Raw genomic sequence first — 25,360 nt, forward strand, 5'->3', positions numbered from 1 at the left:
AAGGAGGCGAAGGGGTGTCCGGAGAGCCGCCAAGTTAGATTCCTGTCAAAGTCTTAAGTGTCAAGTGGTTTTTAACCATCTGACTGCTGGGAGCTGGGGAGTATGAGAAACAGGAGCATCTCATCTGGTAGTGTGAGTGGGAAGGGTGACCAGATACTACAACAAAGTAAAGGTGAAGACTGAAGACGACACCACTGTGGTTGGTGAGAATTGAGAAGGAGCAAGTTGGAAAGAGCAGCTCCTTGGGTGGGCAGTGCCAGCATGATGGGATCCCCGTGGTCAGGGTGCCTGGTGGGTGCAGGACAAGGGGGCTGTTGTGATGTTAGGTGATCAGAATGGCCATGGGTGTTTGGTGCAGAGATATAGGAGGCTCCAAGGCAGGGACACGTGTAGTCGGCCAGGCTGGGTGAGAAGCCAGGCTGTGTACAGCAAAAAGATTTTGTGGGGGATCTAACCAGAGCCTCCTGTCCTGTCCTTCCTCGTGTTGGTTGGTGTTGGGCATTAGTAGTAGGCTTTAAGTGGAGCTAGGAATTGAGGTGTTTAGCAGAAGGGCCCAGCAGTTCTTGCATGTTAGGAGGCCTCCGGGGTATTTTTGAGGATTGGGACCACAGGATGGGGACGGGAAAGGAAGCCAGGTGGAGCCACGGGGCTCAGTATATGGAGCCAAAGGTCAGCAGTGGGAGATGGTGAAGGCTCAGGTCATGGGGCGCTGTGCTCCCAGCAGAGAACTGTGTTTACTTGCATCTGTGCAGGCTTATGTTCCGTGGTAGCTACAGAGTGGTTAAGGAGGCTGGGGCCCTAGGGACATCTGGTTTTCTCCAGTGAATTGAGCCTCTGGCCAGGCATGGGAGAGAGGCTGGGTAACAGAAGGGCAGGTGGTGGCAGCCAGGATGGTGGGGGAGGGGTGTGTGACAGGCTCTCAGACCCCTGAGAAGACAACCAAGACGAGTAGTGAAGGAGACACTGAATAGTGTGGTGTTCTCTCTGGGGGCTAGGGAGTGAGAAGGGACACGTTCCAGGGCAGGCTTTGAGAGAAGTGTTGGGGTACCCTGGGAACATTCACAGCCGATCTGGCAGCTCTCCTGAAATGGTCATTTTCTGCAGGTGGCTGATCAGCAAGTGAGGTTCACAGAAAGGGAGCGCAGATTCCTTCTAAGATTAGCAGACCCTTAATGCTACACAGATGTCTAATAAAGAAGGGACCTTTAATCTCAACCTTCCTATTTTGCAGATGAGGTAACCGAGGCATAGCAGCTATGATCACTTAGCTGCTATTGGCATTTCTGGGATTTCATGTGCAAATGCTTTGTTGAATGTGACTTTCTTAGTAACGGAACAGTTTTATTAAAAGTCACCTCTGCATTTCTCAACCTTGGTGAAAAAATTAAGGAGAGATAGTCCAGTATGAGTGCAGGTTTGAGTTCAGCTGTTCCGCTTCGATTCAGCTCCCTGCTCATATGGCTGAAAAGCAGAAGAGGACGGCCCATGTCCTTGTTCCATAAACCCATGTGGGAGACCCAGAGAAGCTCCTCCTGGCTCCTGACTTCAGCCAGGAGTAGTGAACCAGCAAATGGGAAATTTTTTATTTCTCTGACTCTCTCTCTCTCCCCCTCTCTGTAAATCTGCCTTTCAAACACATTTTTTAAAAATATTAATATTCTTTTTAAAAAAACATTTCAACCTGTGTCATTTTTCTGTCTTTGGACACTTATTGTGAAGTTAGCAGAACCCTGTCTGGGAGAATCAAAACATCCTAGAGTTTTAGAGGCACTTTTGAGGCTCACCTTCTGATGAAAGTCATTCAAGAGAAGAAGCTGAAAAGCCACTGCCTGGTGCTGTGAGGGCAAGCTCCCTCGTGTGCTCTGCTGTCCTCTGCATTGCAGATTTCTTCCATCTTAGGCTAGGCCTTCCCCATGTCCTGTCATTTTGTCAAAATTACGTTTTCACTTTTTTACAACAACTGTCCATCTAGAAAGTTAGGATTTTAAACCCTAGAGGTCAATATCAAGTGTAACAAATGTTTATTAAGTATTTAGTAAATGTTATATAAATACTCTTTTATACTTGAACGTTAGGCACCCTTCAAAAATCTGAATCCACACCAAGGTTTTCTTCGTATTTGTGGAGCCCTCGTCACACTGGCTTGTGGGTTTTATCACCACAAGATGGCTCCCAGCAGCCTCTGTGTCAGCGGGACACCATCCTGATGTAGACACCATTTTTTGGACTTAGGGCAGATTTGGATTCTAGCTGTAGCGGTACCTGAAACAAAATAAAATAGTTGTCAGGTTAATCGTATCTACAGAAAAGCTTCCACATAACTGAGCCTGCCCCAGGGCTTGTAGGCACCTTGACAACAAAGTATGGGCAAAGGCCAGCGAGGCAAGAAACCTCACCTGGAACAGAGTTCCTTGAAATGCCAACAGGGTTGTCCCCTCATGGAGTGGCACTGGGCCCCAGCAACATGCTGTTAATAACATCAGTAGCCCACTAGGCCTGCTTCCTTCCATAGGAAAAATCTGGATAAGAGACAAGAGTGCCTCTCTTTGCCAATAAAGACAGGTCAGAGAGTTAAGGAACTCTTCCAAGGTCACAGACTGGAAGGTGAAATCTTTGAGCTGGGTGTTAGTGTTGTGGCATTGAGGGTTAAGTCCCCGCCTGGGATGCGGGTCTTCCATGTTGGAGTGCCTGGGGTTGAGTCTTGTCTGTCCCTGCTTCAGACCAGCTTCCTGTGAGTATGCAGCAGGCAGCAGGCAACAGCTCAAGCACTGAGTTGCTGCCACCCACATGGGGGACCCAGGTGGGATTTATGATTCCTGGTTTTGGCCTGGCCCAGCCCTGGCTGTTGCAGGCATTATAGAGAGAAAACCATTGTATGCAAGATTATCTATCCTTATCACCTTGTTTTCCAACTATTAAAAAGAATAAATCTTTAAAAATAAACCCTTCCCACTGGGCCACATGAGAGCTATGTCAGGACATGGACTAGGTGTGGCTGGGCTGTAACACCCAACAGTAAACTGGATTGGGTATGGGCCAACTGGGCAAGGCTACTGTTCCTGCCAGGACAGGAGGTGAACTAAGCCAGCCCGGACCAAGGGCCCACTGATGTACAGGGGATCTGCCACTGAGAGGAGACCCAATAGAAGAGCTTGGGGAACTCCTTTGTCAGGGCACAGTCCCTGCAGGTGAGCACAAGAATCGAAGCAAGGAGCAGCCCAGAGCAGACCAGCTTACAGTATCTATCGGTGTGGCTCAGGTCTGGGGGTGGGCCAGGCTGGGCCAGTTCATAACACCCACTGGAAGAGCTGAAAACCAGGATGGGATGCAAGATGGATTGGGTCTGGCCACATCACCAGCCAGTTCACGTTAGGACTGGGACTGAGGACTGACTACACAGGGTTGGGTGGCAGCTCCAGCCAGCACAAGCTGGAATGGGGGCAGGTCGGGCCAAGCCAGGCTACAGCACTTGCTGGCAAATGCTGAGGTGACACAGGCCACACCAGACACAGCACCCACCAGCACATGCAAGACTGGACTGGGGGGTTGAGCCTGGCGGGGGAGTAGTGAGGACCACTCATGCTAGTGAGCATGAGAGCTGGTACTGGAGGCAGACCAGGCTGGGCAGGACTACAATACCTGTTGGCCTACATGTGAACCAGGTTAGGGAGAGAGCCAGGTTGGGGTAGCCAATTGTACCCATTGGTACATGCATGAGCCAGAATAAGGGCAGGTGGGTTGGGCTTTGCTGCAGCATCGGCTGGCGAGTGTTGGGACCCGTGGCAAGTCCTGTCAAGCTAGACTGCAAAACCACCTGGAGAGTGAGATCTGAGACAGGAGGTGGATCCAGTGGAGGGGTTGTGGGCTCCTCTCTGATGGGCTACAACTCCCATTGGTGAGGATGTGAACCAGGACTGGGAGTGGGCCTGGCTGGACAGGCAGTGGCACCCGCTGGCATGAGTGTGTGCTGGAGGGTGGAGTTGGTTGGGTTGAGTTAGGCTTTGATGCCCAATGATGTATACGAGATCTTGATGGGATGTAGGACAGACCAGACCAGTCTATTGCGCATGCTGGCAGGCACAGGAACCAGAGCTGGGGGGCCAGTCCAGTGGGGGTTATTGGGGATTGCTCTGACTGGTCTGCAGCTCTCGCTGTGGTACATGAAGACTGAGCATGTGTTGGGTAGGACAAGGCTGGGCTGCAGCACCCATTAGTTTCCTGAGGATGGAGGGCAGAACAAATTGATCAACTACTCCAGTGAAATTTGACAGCAAATTTCTGGGCCAATGGCTGGCCAAGGTGTACTAGGCCAGCCAGTCGACCTTGGAAAGATTTCCTCATCCGTGTGGCAGTGATATCAGCAGCATCTCAGAACTATTGAAAGCACCTGGGGAGAACCCTAAGAAAATGCTGCACAATGGGGAACTTGAGATGACAATGGGTAGCAGTTCCCCAATCCCCAGCTAATGCAGCAGTGGAGAGGCTGGGTGTGGCTTCTTGGGCTAGCCTAGCGGCTAAAATCCTCCCTTTGAACATGCTGGGATCCATATGGGCGCTGATCTGATCCCAGCAGCCCAACTTCCCATCCAGCTCCCTGCTTGTGACCTGGGAAAGCAGTTGAAGACGGCCCAAAGCAGTTGGGACCCTTCACCCATATGAGAGACCCAGAAGAGGGTCTGGGCTCCTGGCTTTGGGTCAGCGCAGTTCCAAGCATTGCAGCCGCTCAGAGTAAATCATTGGACGGAAGATTTTCCTGTCTCCTCCTCCTCCCTGTGTATCTGACTTCCTAATTAAAAAAAAAAATCTTAAAATAAAAAACAGAATTCTTGGGTCTTCATGGCTGTGAAGGATTCGGCCAGGAGATGGAGGGGTGACATTCTGGGGAGAGGGGACAGCTGAGGAAGGGTAGGTGCCCCTCTGGGAGCGGGGAGTCAGGGTGGGGATGTAGAAACAGCTCAGGCCTATCCTTAATTCAGAATGAGCTCTCTGGTCTTCAGTTATCCTTGAGCTGGGGAGAGTGAGGCATAAGGAAAGTCTCAGGATATTGTGTTGGCTGCTGTACTCTGTGTCAAGGTCAAGTTCCAGGAGGGAGTCCTTTCCACCGAACTTCAGAGGTGCCGGGGGCCTCCTCTTTCATCTCTGGCTTGGCAACCTCCTCTGCCTAACCCTGACCTCAGACCTTTGGGGAATCTTGCTCTGCAGCACTACCTCACCACATTCTTCCTCCGGGACCAGCAGTCTGGCCACTGCTCTGTTGTTTGAAGGTGCCACCCATCCCTCAGTCGCTGTCTAGCACTGTGTCCTTATCTGCCCCGACAGGCCTCCTGTCCAGGTGGCAGGACCAGTATGATCCCAGCCATGGAGGAACATGCTGAGGATGTTGGGAGCAGCCAACAAGGGGCAGAGAGGGAGGGCTTGGGAACAGCAGGTGTCACTTTGCTCCTGGGGAGGGGATGGCATGGAGAAGAAGGCAGGAAGACAAACGGAAGCCAAGGGGGAGGTGGAGGAACTGGCTCAAGTCCACATGACCCAGCATGCCTGGCCCAGCTCTGGCACACAGAACAAGGGCAGCTGCCCCCTTGACCCCGATCCGTGGAATCTCACCTCAGTCTCAGGACAGGCTTCAAATCGGAACTTGTGCAGGACTTGGAGTAACGTCAGCTTGACCTCCAGCAGCCCCAGCCGCACCCCGAGGCAGCTCCGGGGACCAGCCCCAAAAGGCAGGTAGGTGAAGGGCCGTCGCTGCTGCTGGGCCTCGGTTGTGAACCTAAACGTCCAAGTAAAGTCAGAGCTGGCTAGGAGCTGCTGCCCCCTCCATCTAAAGGCTTCCACCGGCAACCTCTTGCCCTGAGAGCCTCCAAGTAGCAAGGTGATCCCCCAACTCGGTCAGCAGAATCCTGTTTCCTCCTGGACTGTCCTGGAGGCTCTGGGTGTGGTGCCCACTGACCCCTGAGCTTCAGAGCCACACACTGTCTCCTATCCTGATAGCCCTGGAGGTATGGCTGAGGTCAGAGAAATGCTTAGAATGTCACTGGTGACCTCTGAGTGCTACGAATGAACCCATGGGCCTGCTGACACCCAGAATTAGAGTCTAAACAATGCTCAAGTGGGCAGTCCCAAACCCTGGAACTTAGCAACCATGGCCGTGACCTGGGCCTGTGGCTGCAACGCCAGCTTGGCCAGGGGTTCACATGGCATCTTGTTTCCTTTCTCAACAGAGCATCCCCACACTGCCACCCCTGCCCCCACTGGGGCTATGTCCTGTCAGTATACCCTGCTGTCACCATGCCAGCAGCTGCCACACCTGCCTACATTTGCTTTGGTGGCCTGAGTGCTGGAACCATGACCGTGGGAGGCCAGCCCTGACCTTCCACTTTTCAAAAGAAGAGACATCAGAATGACTCTGATAAGGAGCAGGTTGTGCAGGCCTGCTGAGACGCTGCAGTCACAAAGGCTATCAGTGAAATTAGGGCTGGATCAAGTCCCTGCCAGTGGAAGGAGAGGATCCAGACAGACTCACGAATCTAGACTCACAAGGAAATGGAGCTGATGCTACTGGCTTGGCATAGCTGCCAAGTTCATTTTTTAGAAAATAAATCACATTTTGTTATTTTCCAGGCCATATCCAAAAATACAAATCCTGTATCCTGTGGCTAGACTTGGAAAAATAGAAGGCCATTATTTGAAATTGCCATATTCCTTGTGTGCATTGCTGCCAAAATGCTAACTGTCGGGATTCAGTTTTTACAAAACAGCTCCATTATGGCCTTTGAAAATGAGGCCCTGCTAATGTCTGCACTGCCACTTCTGGGGAGGACCGTGTTCAGTCTATACTGAAACTCCCATGTGCTCACGTCCCTCAAGGGGCAGGACAGGGCTCACCTTTTAGGGTCGAAGGTCTCCGGGTTTGGCCAGTGCTCTGGGTCATAGTGGAGGACGCCCACAGCTGTTTCCAGTACTGAACCCGCAGGGATGTGTTGCCCCAGCACCTTGCAGTCCTGTGCTGCCTCCCGAGTGAACCTGTGGGGAGATGCAGGTGATGCTGAATGAGGCAAGGTGGAGAGGCTGGGGGCATGCTGATGCCCCATGAGGGCTGGGCTGGCGCTGCCCAGATAGTGTGGAAAAAGGTTGGGTGGGAGGAATTCTAGTGCCTTCATACTACCAAAGGTTCTTACTGTGGACACCCATCACTCAAGAAATGGTGAGTCTCTACTCCTTGCAGCCTGGAAGTCAGCACAGTTATTACCAGTTTCTGGACTTGGCAGTCTCCACACAGTAGTAAGCCTACCTGTTGCAAAATAACTCAACCCCTAGGACTGAGAAGTGAACCCTCTGTGTCACTGTGACTTCCTGTGTGCTCCAGAGAATTCTTCCCTGGGCAGATAAGACTGGAAACCAATGAATCACTTCATCATCTGCTTCAGGAAATGAATACAAACAGCTTTCCTATGGGACAGGAGGCTGCTCACTTGAGCAAATGGTTTGCTCACTAGACATGTTCTGCTTAGCCAAGACCACCTTCAAAGCCTGCCTGGTTTCGTGGGGGCCACTAAACCCCTCAACTATTGTGCCATAGATTGAGCTCAGTTTTATTCAGTTCTTTCTTGCCATGAAAGACCTACCTTAAACCTCTGCCACCACTTAACCCTGTGGGAGGGAGTAGCACAGAGCAGTAGAGCCTCAGCCAACATCACACAGTAAAGCAGACCAGCACCCAGGCTGCCTTTGTCCCTCTGCGCCTGCTCCACTTCTTTGTGGAGCTCGACGCTGTGTGCACCTTCTGAAGTTTAATTAATTTATCTGCATCAGCTCAGCTTTGCTCATGGCAGCCATTTAGGGAGTGAACCAGCAGATGGAAGCACAGTCTGTCCTTCTCTCTGCAAATCTGCTTTTCAAACAAAAATAAATACATCTGGTTCCTGTTGTTCATTAGGTAACATCACCAGCATGCTGGTCTGCAAACCAATGCCTGCACCTGCTGTTCCCTTTGACACTTGCGATTTAGAAACAGCCAGGGGTTGGTGCCAAGGTAATCCTCCATCTGCAGTTTCGGCAGCCCATGTGGGCACTGATTTATGCCCCAGCTGCTCCACTTCCCATCCAGCTTCCTGCCTGTGGCCTGAGAAAGCAGCAGAGGACGGCTCAGGTCCTTGGGACTCAGCACCCACATGGAGGACTGGTGGAAGCTCCTGGCTCCTGGCTTTGGATCAGCTCAGCTCTGGCCATGATGGCCATTCAGGGAATGAACCAGCAGATGGAAGTGCTCTCTCTGTCTTTCCTTCTCTATGTAGATTTTCCTTTCGAATAAAAAAATAAACACATATTTAAAAAATAATGGGTCACCTGCCCACCTTGGCCCAGGATAACCAGGATCTTGCAATGAGTTTATTTACTTTTCCCCTGGTAGAGAACATCCAGCTGGGTTCCTTCTGTCAGGAGCCTTTGCTGCACAGCCGAGGCCTGACCCCGTTATCAGTCATCTCCAGGGCCGGGTAAAAGAGCCTTTCCTTTAAACAGTCTGTGTTTTATTTTGAACTTCATTTGAATGTGCCACTGCCCATGGTTGCCATGGAAGAAAGCTGGCTATAAATCAGGAAGGAAAAGAAACAAACAAAAAAAAAGTGAGGTGGTGGGGTGGTATGACAGTTTGCTTGAAGTTCCCCAGAGAATTTGGGTCAGGGTATAGATTCAGTCTTGCTGCTGGTTATCAGGAGCTAGAGATGCTCCAGTTGCTGGCTTGCCCTTTAGCAAGAGCCATGCAATGCCAGCCTTGCAATTTTCTGTATTTGCTTCTGAACCTACCATGTTGGATACTCTCTGGAGTCACACTCTATGTATTATTTCTGGTTTGAAATATCCCTTTGGGACATCTTCAAATCATCCACATTTGTCTTTAAACATAAGGTCTCTGCGGTGTATTACATTCTAAAAGCGTGAAGTGGGTCTACAGGACATAGTGAGATGCTTCATGCTGCTTGCTGCTTCTCTTTCTAGAACCAGAGCCTGGGGACCTAGGTTGAGATGTCCTTCTCTGTAATGTGCCTCTGTGCGCACCTTATGGCATTTGAAAGAAGCAGGAGACTGGATTCTGAAGAACTTCTGGGTCATTGTGATAGGTATACATTAAAGATAAGTCACGAGGTGGTGGAAGTGTGTCCAGGAATATCTCAGAAAGTACAGTCCCAGCTGAAAGTGCTGGGAGGAGCGGCAGCTGTGGCGTGCTAAGTCACACTTCGTCAAGTGGGGAGTGCGGTGTTGGAACTCCAAGGAGGTGACAGGTGGGGTTGTTGGGCCTGGGGTGGGGTGTCACATCCAGTCCCTGAATGGTCCCTTGCTAAGTGTCAGCTGCTGAGCTGTCTTACATGCAGCTGGATTCCCAGTGTTAGCACAGAATAGATGCTCCATAAGCAGGTGCTAAAGGGATGAAGGAATGAACAGCACAAGGGGCAATGGCCAAAGTCCTGGAAAGCTACAAGGTGGAAGAGGCTGGTTTGGACTGGGGAGGCCAGCGTTCCTCTGGAAAAGCAGTCAGCCTGTGGGAAGGCAGGCCAGACATCTGAGCCATTTGATGGAAAGCTCAGGACCACTGGGCTGGCGATCACCCTGCCCCCCCCCCGCCAGACAGCCATTCAACAGAGTCTCGGGGCTATGGGGCAGTGGGCTGCAAACACACCTGAAAGCTGGTGGGTACATCCGCAATGTCTCAGCAATCACCATGTCCAGATAGGGCAGGTCTTCCTGGAGGTGGCAGTACTCCACGGCTGCCTAACGGAAGGGTTATGAGAAAGAGGAAGGCAGTGTTAGCAAAGTCTTCCTTGTAACTGTTCATCCTCTCCATGAACTGCCCAGCTCCAACCTCAGCACACATGGAAGTGACAATCCCTCAAGGTGACGAGATGCTGTTAGAAACGCAGAGTTGGGGTTGGGAGGGACTCGAGAGAGGGAACTGTAGTCAGTGGGGCCGGAACAAGCTAGGACAATTACAGTCTTTTTAAGATTTATTTTTACTGAAAAGGCAGATTTATAGAGAGAAGGAGAGACAGAAAAATCTGTCCTTCGGTTCACTTCTCAAGTGGATACAACAGCTGGAACTGAGCTGATCCGAACCAGGAAGCAGGGGTTTCTTTTTGATCTTCCATGTGAGTCCAGGGTCTCAAGGGTTTAGGCCATCCTCTGCTGCTTTTCCAGGCCACAAGCAGGGAATTGGATGGGAAGTGGAGAAGCCAGGACATGAACCAGCACTTACTTGGGCTCCTGATGCTTGGAGGGGGAGGATTAACCAATCAAGCCATCATGCCAGCCCAACAGTTGTAAGCCTTGACATCTATGGCAAATATTTCAGCTGATCTCTTATGGTATGAACGATCCATTATTATGCAGGTATTTAATGATGCCATAAATCAAGTTGCAGAGAATATGTGTAATTTAATCCCATGTCCGTACAAATTTGTGAATTTGGAAAGCAAGGGAGGTATTCCCACTTTAGAAAAAAAATTGATTTATTATTTATTTGAAAGGCAGAGAGAGGGGAAGAGGGAGAGAGGGAGGGTCTTTTACCTGCCAACCTTCAAATTCTTGTTTCTGGCTGGGTCAGACCGAAACCAGGAATTAGAAACTTCATTCAGCCCAAATATTTGAGCTGTTACTTGCTGCTGCCCCATCTGGCATTAGCCGGAAGCTGGAAGGGAAGTGGAGCTGCTACAACCAGGAACTCTGCTAAGGGAGTCAGGCGTTCTGAGTGAAGTGTTAACTGCTGTGCCAAACGCTCGTTCCTATTCCCACCTCACCGTACAACCCAACAAGGATGAGTTGGCTTTCCCAATTCCCACTTCCCTTCTTGGTGGACACTCTGGTAACGGTTCTGGAGGAGGTGGGGATGGGAAAGCTTTGTTTTCAGATACAGATTCCAGAAGTATTGATGAATTGATGCTGAAAGGAACAGACTGAAAGCAATTTTTTTTTTTTTTTATCACAAATGCATCCAGGGGCCAGCATGGTTGTGGACCTGTGGGTTAAGCTGCCATTTGTGATGCTGGCATGCTGGTTCAAGTTCCAACTATTCTGCCTCTGGTCCAGCTTCCTGCTAATGCATTTGGTTGTCACCTGACCCCACTCGACATTGCCCATCTCCATCCCGGGGTACCAGGGACAACTGGATGAGCAGGTGGCCGGCGAGAACAGCCCTGTAGTCAGGGGTTCAGGCTGTATAGTTTTTGTCTGGGAAACTCCAATAACTTCACTTTGAATCTGTATTTTAGAAGAAGTTGGAAGGGACGAAGGAACTCATGTTGGGGTTTGGAGGGTCCCACTCCTGCCCCCTGGATGCTCTGGCCAGGCTGGCCTCTCCCACCCCATCTTGCTGTGCTCATGGGTGCCCACCGAGCCCAGGCACAGGGAGGACTGGGCTGGGGCACACACATGCACTTTGCTGTGGCTCATGGTCACACGCACAGTACACAGGTGTATGGTGGGACTGGCCAGAGGCTGTGTATGTTGATGGGACAAGCCTGCCCATCTAGGGTGTGGGTACTGCATGTGTCCCAGTGCATTCACAGTTTACTGTGGATGGGTGTGTGGGGGGAAGGGGGGAAGGGTATGCCTGCAGGAAGGAGAGACCCCAGGTCATCTTGCCTAGACCCTACTAATGAATTTGTGGGCATGTTGGCTCAGTTGGCTAATCCTCCACCTCTAAGTACCAGCATTCCACATGGGTGCCGGTTCACATCCCAGCTGTTCCACTTCCCACCCAGCTCCCTGCATGTAACAGTGGAGGATGGCCTGATGCCTTGGGTCTCTGCATCCATGTGGGAGACCCAGAAGAAGCTCCTGGTTTCAGATCAACTCAGCTCTGACCGTTGCAGGTCATTTGGGGAGTGAGTCAGTAGATGGAAGAAGTTTTTCTCTGTATTTAATTTTATTTATCCTTTCAGCCTTTCCAATAAAAATAAATAAATCTTTTTTTAAAAAAGAAATTGGATTTACATAATGGGAAGGTGAATAGTAAAATGCACACTAATAATTGAAAACTTCAATTCTCCCCTCCCTATAGCTTGTATAGTGACATTACCTAGAAAACAAAAGAACAAAAGGCACTGTGACAAACTGAAAACAGACCAGTCTGGAAACACGGGTCTTAGGCACAGGTAAAGAAGTTTTTCCTTAGTGGGGAGAAGCTGAGCACGGAGAAGCTGTCACCTGTTGGTGAGTACCTTGTTTTATGGTTCAGACAGCAGAAGACATTGGTTGGCCTCGAGAAAGAAGAAACGAACTGGAAATGCAGAGAAGCAGAGGCAGTGGACAGGGACAGGGTGTCCCGGGGGCGCACAGAGCCCGAGTGCCCGTTTGCCATCCATCCCTTCAAGCAAGTGGCCTGGTGGCTGACATCTCATCGTCCGTCCAAGAAATTCTCATTTTGGGCCAAAGTGAGTAACATTCTGAATTCTGTTGATTTGCCACAAAAGGAGTCTTGACAAATGCAGGATTGTGGGAAGAGGGAGGAGGAGGAGGAGGAGAAAAAGAAGGAATAAGAGAGAAAGTGCAGAGCATTGAAATGTAGAAATGTGTCACAAGAAGAAGCGACAGCCAGGTTGGGGCACAGTCCTCACTGGGTGAATGATGTTGGTTTCTCGGGGCCAGTGTGGTGGTCTGGTAGGCTAAGTGTACAGCTGCAGTGCTGGCATCCAGATGGCCACTGGCTTGTGTCCTGGTTGTTCCACTTCCAATTCTGCTTCTTGCTTATGACCAGAGGAGGGTGGCTCAAGTCCTTGGGCTCCTTCACCTACAAGGCAGACCTGGAAGAAGCTGCTGGCTCCTGGCTTCAGATCAGCTCAGCTCCAGTTGTTTTTTGTGGGAGTGAATCGGAGGATGGAATACCCCCCATTTCTCTTTTGTAAATCTGCCTTGCCAATAAAAATGAGTAATTTTTTTTTTTAAAAGATGGAATGAGTTGTAAACTGCCCAAGCTTTGTTAAAGAAACTTTTGGAAAGAGTTTGCATTATCAAATTCAAGTCTGTGTGCACTCTCCCTGGGTGACCTTGTTGCTGTGGGTCCACACTTTGGGCTAAGGATCTTCTCTAGGTGTCTTCTCTAGGGGTGGCCAGCGCTGGATATGGCTGTGTGTGGCCAGCTCTGGGTGGCTTCCAGTACACAGAACGCAGGCCCTACATTCCCCAAGGCTCCAGCTGCCAAGTCCTCCTTATAAAGCCTGACACCCACCCTAGTGCTCCCAGCCCCATCCCAGGAGGAGCGGACGGATGGGAGCAGGGAGAAGCATCTTCTGGGTCTTAGACTCATTAAGTCCGGGGATTTCAATCCAAGTCGCCAGGGCAGTTCCAGACCAATCTTCCCATCTCAACCTTCTCTTGCCAATGGTCATGCCCAGTTGCTGCCAGCAGAGGGCAGCAAGCGTATGGTAAACGAAGCCTCCGCAGTTGCCAAGGAAGACTTAACAAATCACCGCTTCCTACTCCTCACATTGGAGAGGAAAAAAGCAAAACAAGACTGTAAAGCCTGCCAGCACAGCGTCTCACACACAGACTGATCCTACATGTCGTCATGCATTCAACAGTCCCGCGATGAACACCTTGTGTGTGTGTCAGGTGCAGGGCTGGGTATCCGGGTCGTGAAGCGTGGGTCCTCCAGGGAGGTGTGAGGTTGGATGTGCCGTGTAAGATAGCTTTCGTTCGCGGGCACGGCAGGGTGCCTACTGAGTCCGTGCATGCCACGCAGCACCGGTGGGCTAGGCACACCAGTTACTGCTGCAAAACGCACTACAGCCCTGATGGAGCTTCGCGGCTTGTAAGGCAGCCAGCTTAGAAGGTGATGGGATCACAGCCCGGGGGTGGGAAGGGAAGAGGGGGTGTCAGGGAAGCCGCCCAGAAGACAAATCTACGCTGAGATCTTTATAAGGACTACTAATAAACCCAGGAAAAGCTCGTTTGGATGCTGGTTCATACTCACAGGTAAAAACTCCTCATGGTTCAGACCTTGGATTTGAACTCAGTTGGATATGTGGCACTCAGTTGGATATGTGGCACTCTTACGGAATTCTGTTCATTCTGTTTTTGATGTGATGCTGGTGTGGTGGCCATGTGTTACACAGGAGTTCTAGGGTCGGCATTCCACACCGAAGTGTGTGGCTCCACCTTCCCATCCGGATTCTTGCTAATGCATACCCTGGGAGGCAGCCCACAATGGCTCGGATGCTTGGGCATCAATCACCCGAATGGAGACCTAGATGGAATTCCTGGCTCTTGCCTTCATCCTGGCTCAGCCCTGCCAGCTGGGGGCATTAGGGGAGCAAATCAGAGGATGGAAGATCTCCCGTCTCCATCCTCCCCTGCCTTTCATATAAAATGGAAAAATACATATATATATATATCACTTTTTCTTCTTAAAGGAGGTCTCATTTTTCAGACATGCACGTGGGCATGTTAGCGAGGACATGATATGACGTCTGGGATTTTGTTTAGGTTTGGCAGTGAGGAAATGGTGGAGGAACCCCGAACACTCGAGTGGCCGCAAGCTGACACTTGCGCAAGCTGCAGCAGTCACGCTGCTCGCCTCCCAACGGGCACATGGTAAAACTTTCCACAATGAAAAAGGTGAAATTCTAAATAACAAGATAAATCACAACAGTGTAGGAGCCAGGCTATGCAAAGGCTCTGAGGTGCATTGAAAGAATGAAGAATAAATTGGCCAAATAGGAGAGGTGACCCTTGGACTTGAAGTGAGGGGACAAAGGTCTCCTGTCCCGGGCGGCCGCTGGGGCCACGTTGGAAGGTGTGGGCGAACTCGAGGGGAGCAGCTTGGCTGTAGGGCATGGTTCATAGCAGGTGTGGGGCTGCCAACACAAGAAATGGAAAAGAGACTTTGTAAAATATGGGGGCTGAATAGTTTTTTCTGGAGACATTAACCAATGAGTTTCGTTTTGGAAGCAGGAGGGTAGAATGCATCAGAAAACAAAAGGAAGAAGGAAAACTTAGGTAACAGCACAGCCAGGAAGATGAGGGATGGGGACTCAGGGCTGTGCAGCCACCCGTGGCACACGCGGGCCCTCTGCCAACAGGCCTTGCTCATGCCTGGGGGAAGACGATCCGGCTAGGGGCGGCCCAGCCCAGGGCGGGGGAGCGGGAAGTGGGGTGAATCCATGACCCACTCACTAGTCAGCTCTGGGCTTGGGCCAGTTGCTAGGGTAACCTCGGGATGGAGCTCACCATGAGCCCCACACACCCAGCAGGAGGAATGGAGACGACAATGAGGGTGACAGGCGTGGGGAGTGATAGGTGTCCGGCAAGCAGGCCGTTCTGGTTTGGACACCCGGCATGTGTCATTGCAAATGAATGAGTTCATTTCCAAGTGAGACCTTGGATTCGCTGTATTAAACAACTCGATATGGATGTGTCGAGGATGAAAGCAATTTGAAAATCCTACAGAATTCATTTCATCTGGGATTTATTTTAGAAAAGAAATAACTGTGCTCTTAGAAGGTTGAGAACCAAATATTGGGAGAAGCAGAAACTAAAAAAATAAACAGAATCTCGGCCTTGGGATTTATGTTCTTGATCCAGAGTTTCTTAATCCTCCTGAAACTTTTTTATTTGTATTTGATTTTCAGTGGACGGTAACTTCTGAATTTCTCATTCTCTTCATCTTTCTATTGTATGGTTTAGAATATAAACACATATCGAAGCACAGTAGGGTGATTTCATCATGGGCAGGGAAAAACCAGTAAATTCTCCTCCTATTAATCTCACTTTTCCTTTTTTAAAAAGATGTGTGTATATATATATATATATATATATATATATATATATATATACACACACACACACACACACATACACACATACATATACATATCTTTCAAATATATATACATTTGAAAGAAAGAGTTACAGGGGCTGGTACTGTGGTATAGTGCGTTAATCTTTGTGCTGTGGTGTTGTCATCCCATGTGGGTGCTAGTTTGAGTCTCAGTTGCTCCACTTCCCATTCATCTCCCTATTGATGCATCTGGAAAAGCAGTGGAAGATGACCCAAGTCCCTAGGCCCCTGCACCCATGTGGGAGACCTGGGCCCCTGCACTCATGTGGGAGACCTGGGCCCCTGCACCCATGTGGGAGACCTGGGCCCCTGCACCCATGTGGGAGACCTGGGCCCCTGCACCCATGTGGGAGACCTGGGTCCCTGCACCCATGTGGAGACCTGGGCCCCTGCACCCATGTGGGAGACCTGGGCCCCTGCACCCATGTGGGAGACCTGGGCCCCTGCACCCATGTGGGAGACCTGGGTCCCTGCACCCATGTGGGAGACCTGGGCCCCTGCACCCATGTGGGAGACCTGGGCCCCTGCACCCATGTGGCAGACCTGGGCCCCTGCACCCATGTGGGAGACCTGGGCCCCTGCACCCATGTGGGAGACCTGGGTCCCTGCACCCATGTGGGAGACTTGGGTCCCTGCACCCATGTGGAGACCTGGGCCCCTGCACCCATGTGGGAGACCTGGGCCCCTGCACCCATGTGGCAGACCTGGGCCCCTGCACCCATGTGGGAGACCTGGGCCCCTGCACCCATGTGGCAGACCTGGGTCCCTGCACCCATGTGGGAGACTTGGGTCCCTGCACCCATGTGGGAGACCTGGGCCCCTGCACCCATGTGGGAGACCTGGGCCCCTGCACCCATGTGGCAGACCTGGGTCCCTGCACCCATGTGGGAGACCTGGGCCCCTGCACCCATGTGGGAGACCTGGGTCCCTGCACCCATGTGGGAGACCTGGGTCCCTGCACCCATGTGGGAGACCTGGGTCCCTGCACCCATGTGGAGACCTGGGCCCCTGCACCCATGTGGGAGACCTGGGCCCCTGCACCCATGTGGCAGACCTGGGCCCCTGCACCCATGTGGGAGACCTGGGCCCCTGCACCCATGTGGAGACCTGGGTCCCTGCACCCATGTGGGAGACTTGGGTCCCTGCACCCATGTGGAGACCTGGGCCCCTGCACCCATGTGGGAGACCTGGGCCCCTGCACCCATGTGGGAGACCTGGGCCCCTGCACCCATGTGGAGACCTGGGCCCTGTACCCATGTGGGAGACCTGGGCCCTGTACCCATGTGGGAGACCTGGGCCCCTGTACCCATGTGGGAGACCTGGGCCCCTGCACCCATGTGGAGACCTGGGCCCTGCACCCATGTGGGAGACCTGGGCCCCTGCACTCATGTGGGAGACCTGGGTCCCTGCACCCATGTGGGAGACCTGGGCCCCTGCACCCATCTGGCAGACCTGGGCCCTGTACCCATGTGGCAGACCTGGAAGAAGCTTCTGGCTTCAGACAGGCCCAGTCCTGGCTGTTGTGTCCACTTAGAGGAGTGAATCAACTGATGGAGGAGCTCTCTTCTTTTTGTGATTTTGCCATTTAAATAAAAATACACAAATCATAAAATTAAAAACACTTTGGAAAAAATGAAAGGAAGAATTACAGATAGGAGAGAAAGAGATCTTCCTCCCAGTGGTTCACTCCTCAAGTGGCCACATGGTTTGGGGCTGGCCCAGGCTGAGGCCAGGAGCCAGGAGCTTTTTCTGAGTCTCTTACATGCAGGGGCCCAAGTACTTGCTTTTCTAGGTACCTTAGCAGAGAGTTGCATTGGAAGTGGAGCAGCCTGGACTCGAACTGCTGCTGTATGGGGTGCTACCATCGCTGGTGGCGACTTCGGCTGTTGTACCACAATGCCAGTCCCTAGGCTCACTTTCTTGCATTAGGATTTTTATAAAATTTTTTTTTTTTCTGAAATCTAGAGACACAGAGCATCCCTCACACCTGCACAAGCATCACACGCTGGGGAGGGTGCCGAGGTGATCTGCGGCGTACAGGAGGGAAAGAAAACCAAAATGTCATTGCTTTCATCAAGAGTCAGGAACCTAAGAGCAAAGCGAACATGTTGCTGTTTTGAGAAAGGATCTAGCAGTTGCAGTGACCTCAGTTTTGTTCTGCCATAGCAGCAGCAGCTGCAGCAGCAACAAATGGCATGTTATCGCTAGCTTCGGTGTCACCCAAAGCGGGGCCAGATGCTGCCAGCCACGCTGTCCAGAAGCCCTTAAGCTTGGGACAGCTGGAAACAAAAAGCCACAGGAAGAATAGATTTTCATCTGCACCGGCTCGCTTGGAAGTCCAGGACTATAGTAGGAAACCAAACCGCAGCGAATGAGGGGACCTTAGCTTTGCTCTTTGGACACAAACGCGGAAGCCAAGCTCCTCCCCTTGCCGCTGGCTTCCAGGAGGAGCCTCGGGGGGCCTGAGGTCCCCTCAGCTCTGAGATGGGTCTGTGGGCTGTTTAGGATTGTTGGTTGGGGGGAGGTCTTGGAGAGGCGGTGGGCGGCAGGTCAGAGGTGCGGGTTTACCAACTGTGGCTGATGTAGCTGCAGGAATGCGAGTCCTGGGGAGTGATCCCAGCCTCTGTTTTTATCTACTTGGAAAGGAAAGAATCTGTAAACACAGGGATTATTCCAGGTGCTCCTGGCCTCTGAGGCCCAGGCCATTAAGGGATTAGGTGAGGAGCCGCAAAGCAAGAATAGAAATAAGCTGCCCAGCTCACCCCCCGCCCGCAGGCCCCTTGCTTGTGCACCGTGCACAGCCCCTGCCGGATGGACGTCTGGAACATGCCCAAGTCCTTCACTTTATGCAGTGCTTACTGCTCACGGAGGGATGTTTATGTCCGTGTCACCGTTTGGTCATTACCACTCCATGGTGAGGCGGCTAGAGGATTTTGTTGTCTGTTTCATAAGCCAGAGAATCAGCCATTCGGAGAGGTTAAGTGGCTTGTCCAAAGTCACAAGGCAAAGTTAGAACTGAATCTAGGTCTCCAAGCTTTCTCTGCCACACTGTGCTGCGTCTTCCTAATCCATCCTTCCTTCCTTCCTTCCACCTTTGGTGCAACGAAAGCATGCAAAGAAAAGTTACACAAACACAAGGGGAGGGTTCCGTAGATTTTCCCAGAGCAAACACATCTAAGTAACCAGCGCCCAGATCAAAGTACAAAACTTTTTAGTACTCTGAGGCATACCAGTCATTGATTCCAGTCACAGCTCCCTTTAGGGTAAATACTTTTTTTTTTGGTCTTATTTTCTAGAACATTCTAGCAAAGGCGTGTCGGGGTTCTGGCCTCTTTAGGTGCCTGCTCTTGCTCCAGGCACCTGCTGTGTGTAGCTGTAGGGTCCTTATTCTTGGTGTTATGTTGGGCTCCACTGGGTGGCGCTATCACGATGTGTCCACACGGTCAGCAGTCACCCATGGGCGTTTGAGTGGTTCCCAGCACGCCACTGTGTGTGAAGCAGTTGCGTGTGGCTTTGCTGACCAGGTGCACAAACTTCTGCAGATACCTGTCTAGGAGTGGGCCTGCTGTGTCACAGGGCATGTGTGTGCTCAGCCTCAGGAGGGTTAACAAATTGTTTTTTTCATGCTGAACAATGGGGAACTTTTAAGTAATAGCTTGTTAACATCCTGGTTCATTCTATTTACTCTAACTGTGAGTCTCTCCTTGCCTCTCTTACCGGTTTATCTACTCCAGGAAAAAGGTTTCAAGAAACAAAATAGCGCATGCCGTGGGCAGCTGAGATATTTAGTCCTGTATTGGTGTGTGTGTGTGTGTGTGTGTGTGTGTATGTGTGTGTGTGCACGCACGCAGGGGATAGGAACAAACAAAACACATCTAGTTACTTAATTTTAAAAAACTGTGCCAGTTGCCAGGTTACAGGCACTCATAAGCAAAAATGCAATCCAATATTGACCAGATGTAGTCTCTGAGTTTTCTAACATTTAGGATTCGGTGCCCCCTGCCCCAGCTCCGTAATTAGCACAGTTGATTGAGTATGACATTCAGAGAAAAAAAAAAAAAAAGCTGCTCAGTGAATGATTGTTAAATCACCCAGCCCACCTTCTCTGCACTGGGGAGAGAGTGGACAGAATTTAATTTGCAGAGAAAATGTTTTTGTTGACTCACTACACAGATAGGCATGGGAGAGGGTGGAAGAGTGGAGTGCTTACTGTGTCCTGGGGGGAGAGGTCATACTGTGACGGCAGTAGGGAGCCAGTGAGGGTCACTGAGGAGCAGCAGTGACCTGACAGTGATGTGTCAGGCGGTTGGAGTAGGAAGTGTTAGGAAATAGGACAGGCAGGTTTTTGCTGTGGTCCAGGCAAAATTGACAAGCTCCTTTCATGACATCAGCTGCCAGAGAAGTGGCACAACAGCTGCTATTCCATGTTGGCTGATCCCTGCAGATGTTAGGACCCCGTCCCCAAATATTCAGATTTCCTTGGTCTGGACAGGGATGCTGAAATCAGCACAATTTTACCAACTCCCCGAGGGAGAGACCCTGTGGTGGACAGCTGGTTTGAGTATGGCTGCTCCTCTGTTATCCAGCTCTCTGCTAAGGTGCTGATGACCCACTGGCTTGGATTTCCCCCACCCCACCCCATCCTCCCATCCCTGGGAAATTTGTGCTGAGTTGCTGGCTCCTGGTCCAGCCATTTGGAAAGTGAATCTGTGGATGGAAGACCTCTTTCCAAACTCTGCTTTTCCCCCACCTCTCTTCCTCTCAGAAACACCTTTCAAACACATAAGTAAACCTTTAGAAGTAAAGATACTCTTGGATGGCTGACCCAGAGACAGGACCAGTATGGCAGCAGCGCTCAGCTCTTGCAGGGGTGCATTACAGCCTTGAGGGGCAGCTGGCAATGCTGTTACAAAGAGGCAACTGAGAAGTGGAGGACCCCAGACAATGGCTCAGATCAGCTCCTGAACTAAACTCAGTTAGGAGATGGATGAGTGAGGTCGGAGTTAGCCCCACTGGGGTTAGAGGATGGCGGATGCAGCAAGAAGGAGTGGGGTGAGAGGATGGCCTGTCTCCACCAGGTTTACTGGGAGGACAGGAGAGAACAGAGCCAGGGGAGAAACGGCTGAGAGCATCACCCCAGGTATACAGGGCAGCTATAAGACAGCGGAAAAGCCTGTGGGCATCTTGGAGTGGCTGGGATGGAGCCAGATGAATGGTGGGAGTCCAGAGAGAAGCACTGATTTGGCAAAGCTAAGGATTTCCAAAAGGCTGCACGTTGACCATGGGAGGAGTGGGCACTGCAGATGTGAGCTGATGCTGGAGCTGGGCCCTGAGTACAGCTAGTATCAACTCGAGGCCACTGTGGGTGACCACAAGGTGCTTCCCGCCTTTGGGGGATGTAACACATCACGACGGTGTTCTAACTATCCATGCACAATTCTGTGATTGCAGCAGATCCTGGTCCCTCTGCCAAGCAAACATCCCAGGAAGGCAGAGCGGTCAGTTTGCACTGTTTATCTAGTACCCCTCCCCCCAGGGCTTCCCACCCCTCATTCCTGTGTGTATCTGCTGATAATTCTGTCTAAGAGCTGGAGTGTAGGTCATTCATTCACTGTTTGGAGAAATGGTAAACAAAGATAAGAGCTTTAAGCACTGGAATTTATTTTTTATCCACCCGGCCCAAAAGCAACTGTGTGTTAAATTTAGAAAACCCGGTCCAGACCCTTCCCCACCCGTCTGCTTCCTGCCTCCTCTTTGCCACCCGTGCTCAAAACATGGTCTCCGCTGACCGTGGAAGATGAAATGTGCTTGCAAAGCCCAGGGGTCTTTCCAGTCCGCCTGCCTGGATGTTTATAAAAATGTATCATCCGAGGTCCTGGGAGGCAGGGGCCATTTCCTTTAGCCCCTGGTTCTGCACACCATTCCAGCAGGGGCCAGCCATGCCCAAATATTTACCCAAACGCCTTCCCAGGCACAGCATGGTGCCTCTGCCTTATGCTGTCCATGGGTGGGGCGCCCCTCACCGGAGACCCCTGTGCTGTCAACAGACCACCTTGGGCTTTATTTGCAAGGCCTCCCTTGCCAAAAATCTATTGCTGAACGGCTCTCTTCACTGCGTGGGTTCAATCCCTCTGCAGCCAACTGCAGGATTCTGTGGAAACCCCTTTGTTGACCCAGAATTTTGTTGCATTGAATATTGTTTGAGAGAAATCAGCCATTGTCTGTGCTCAGAATCTTTGGGAGGGAGGGAGGGAGAGAGAGAGAGAGAGAGAGAGAGAACGCTCCATCGTGATGCAATTTATTGTAGCAGAATTTTTCTTTCCCATCTCAAATTCCCTCTTGCCTGCTCAGTCCATTTTCACAGATCAGGAGCAACATGGGGAGGGTTAGGCACAAGTTAAAATAAGTAAATAGATATATCAAGAAACTTCTTTTGCCCAACAATGATGTCCAAGGCATGACGGCTGTCTGGTATCAGGCTGTAGTGACTGGGGAGAGCGAGGTGCATCTCAGGAGAGAATCAGGCCAGAGATGAGTCAGGCAAGACTAAAGGAGAGATCCAGAGGCTGAAATTGAACATCCCTTAACACCCAGAGAGGTGAAGCCGCCTGTGCACAGTATACAGCACCTGCGGGGCACAGGTAGCCCGAGACCTCAGACTGTGGAATGCGCTTCCAGAACTGTGCCTTCTGCCACAATGCAATGCAGAGGGAAGGGCTTAGCCACAAAAACCAGGATGAGAAATTCAGGAAAGCCACAGGCAGTGGTGGTTTTGGTGCTCTGTGTGTAAGTAATTGGGGAGCCTGCTCCTTGGGTCACCCAAAGGACCCGTAAGAGAGATGAGGCAGACCAAGCCCATGGGAGATGAACTTAAGCAGTGGCTGTTCACATTTCTTGGTAGCTTGTATTCAAACATTGATACCTCATGCCCTCAACCTTTTGCGGGGGTTGGGGGGATGACTTACAACTGGATAGTACAGGCTTGCCTGGCTAAGTGCAGGAGACCAAGTTACAGGAAGTGTGTAGATGCACTCTGTGGGGGCCCGCAGGCTTGAGGTCCCCTCACCATGTTCATGCATGAGACCCTCATTCCTGATGACATGGCATTTGGGCATGGAGACTATGGGGGGTTATCAGATGGATAAAGGCAGGAGGGTGGCATCCTCAGTGCTCTGTGTTTCTCCCTCCCACCCCGTCCCTGGCTCAGAGGACAGCCAGGAGCAGCCAGGGGAGCAGGGAGCAGGTGTGGCATGAGGCCATTTGCAACCTAGGAAGCAGATCCCCACCAGGACCCAGGTCAACCACACAATGACCTTGTATATCCTGGCCTTAGGGTAGTAAGGAATAAAATTGTGTGTGGTTGGAGCTGTACAGACCACAGCATTTTGTTTTAGAAATGGAGCAGGTTGTTACTGTACAAGGGTTCCAAATACTGTAATGGGACATACTTGATGCTGAAATCAAAATCTATTCTTTGTCTGATATGCAAATCTAATAGGATGACCATGTTTTTATTTGCCAAATCTGGGAGCTCTGAGGCGGTGGCATTGCTCAGCCTAGACAGAGGCAGCTGGGCCAGTGCTCCCAGCGTGCCTGTGACTGGGGAACACTCAGGGAAACGAGGGCGGAGGTGACATGGAGGTGCTCTAAGTGCCAGCCTTCCATCGTGTGCACAGGGAACTGTGGCCACAGGAGCCCTTGCTTTGGCCACAGAAAAATGCTTGTCATCTTTTTTTCCCCTCCCCAAAATAATTTCGTTAAATTAGCTAAACTTTAAAATACACCCTGTTCTAGACAAGAGTAAGGTTTTAAAGTCAAAGAAAGAATGAAACAAAAGCAAAATCTAAGCAATGGCTCATTTTCTTTCCTATTTTTCAAAGTTTTATAAAAGCGGACCTACACAATGGCTCAATTGGCTGATCCTCTGCTTGTAAGCTCCAACATCACATATGAGTACCAGTTTGTGTCCTGGCTGCTCCACTTCCATCCAGCTCCCTGCTTGTGGCCTGGGAAAGCAGTTGAGGATGGCCCAAAGCCTTGGGACCCTGCACCCGCATGGGAGACCTGGAAGAAGCTCCTGGCTTCATATTAGCTCAGCTCCAGTTGTTGCGAACCAGCAGAAGGAGGATTTTTCTCTCTCTCCTCCCTGAAAATCTGCTTTTCCAATAAAAATGAATCTTAAAAAATAATCTTAAAAAGATTTAAAATTTTTTGAAAGGCAGAATTACAGAGAAAGGATGAGAGGCAGATTTTCCATCTGCTGCTTCACTCCCGCAATGCTGTAATGTCCAGGGTTAGATCAGGGCAAGGCCCAGAATCCATGGCTTCTTCTAGATCTCCCGCATGGCTGCAGGGCCCCAAGCACTTGGGCCACCTCCCGCTGCTCTCCTGGGTATGTTAGCAAGGAGCTGGATCCGAAGCGGAGCAACCAGGACTTGAACCAGGGGCCCAGGTTGGATGCAGGCAAAGGGTTAGTCTGCTGCACCACAATGCCAGGCACCTAGCTTCCTCTTTCACTTGAAAGTTTGGCTTTCATGACCAGTGGGCAGAAATACGCATGCAACGGGGAAATGTGGAATCCAGCAGCTCTTTCCTGGACATAGTGGGCAAGTTTGGAACTGCCCAGGATTCAGTCTTTCATCTGTAAAATGGGGAGAAGGTACATCGCGGAGGGTTACCAAGAGGATTCCTTCTGAGGGGAGGCATTGGAAGTGCAGACTTGTAAAAGCTCACAAAAAATGTCTGAAGAGATAGGCTCATTTTGATGTAGATACTTTCCAAATCCATGCAGAGTTTGTTCATAACACACATTACCATGAATTTCTTGGTTCTATGATTCTGCTTCAGGACACAGGTGAGGTGAGGAGTGCACAAGGCAAATTTATCTTTCCAAGTACTGCTTAGAGACCCTGTGAGTCCATGCCGGCAGGTGCTGTCTTAGCAAACTGTGCTAACAAAAATTACCCCCGCTGTAATTGGGCTGTCTAGGGGAGACGCGCAGAGAGGTCCCCTGTGATGTGGCAGAAGAGAACGCAGGATGCTGTCAGATAAGCCTGACAGGTTGCACAGGTGCAGTGGCTGAGACAGCCAGACCTGAGTCCCACCTGATAACTGTGACATCCACTGCTAGGAAATAGGCATCTACCCACAGGCCCAAGGCTGGTTCCTGCAGGAGAGAAGGAGGGAGCATGGCCTGACTGGTCAGGACAGAGGCACCATAAGGGCCTGAGGCACCTGCAGTGCCCAACCCCGGCAGGCAGTAAATGTGCCAGAGCTGGAAGTCACAGGGCCTTGCCATTGTACCTTGGGGTGGCCTTGTCCTCCTGTTAACTGGGATACCCTTGAAAGAGAAGCAGCCCCTGCCTGGCGCATGACTGGCAAGATGGGCAAGGTACAAGAAGCACAGCTGGCAGGCAAGTCTCATATCCAGGCAATTTCCCTGGAGCTTTGTTGAGAGAGAGAGAGAGAGAGAGAGAGGGGCCTGGCTATGTGCAGGGCTCTAGGCTGCCCTTTCCAGAGACCCAAGCCAAGCCC

At 51.1% G+C, this 25,360-nt stretch overlaps 1 protein-coding gene across 1 annotated transcript in view; it reads right to left on the reverse strand.

The window, feature by feature from the left end:
- Positions 1-2,004: 2,004 nt before the first annotated feature.
- The window catches only part of TBXAS1 (thromboxane A synthase 1), a 157,728-nt gene continuing 134,372 nt past the window's right edge, over positions 2,005-25,360 (reverse strand). The window contains exons 10-13 of the mRNA XM_004594473.3: positions 9,674-9,765; positions 6,883-7,020; positions 5,605-5,767; positions 2,005-2,262 (exon numbers count right to left, since the gene is read on the reverse strand). Of these exons, the coding sequence (XP_004594530.2) occupies positions 2,188-2,262; positions 5,605-5,767; positions 6,883-7,020; positions 9,674-9,765 (468 nt within the window). The 3' untranslated portion in view covers positions 2,005-2,187. The remainder of the gene's footprint in view (positions 2,263-5,604; positions 5,768-6,882; positions 7,021-9,673; positions 9,766-25,360) is intronic.

The sequence above is a fragment of the Ochotona princeps genome, chromosome 25 (assembly GCF_030435755.1).
Source record: "Ochotona princeps isolate mOchPri1 chromosome 25, mOchPri1.hap1, whole genome shotgun sequence".
Classification (NCBI taxonomy): domain Eukaryota; kingdom Metazoa; phylum Chordata; class Mammalia; order Lagomorpha; family Ochotonidae; genus Ochotona; species Ochotona princeps.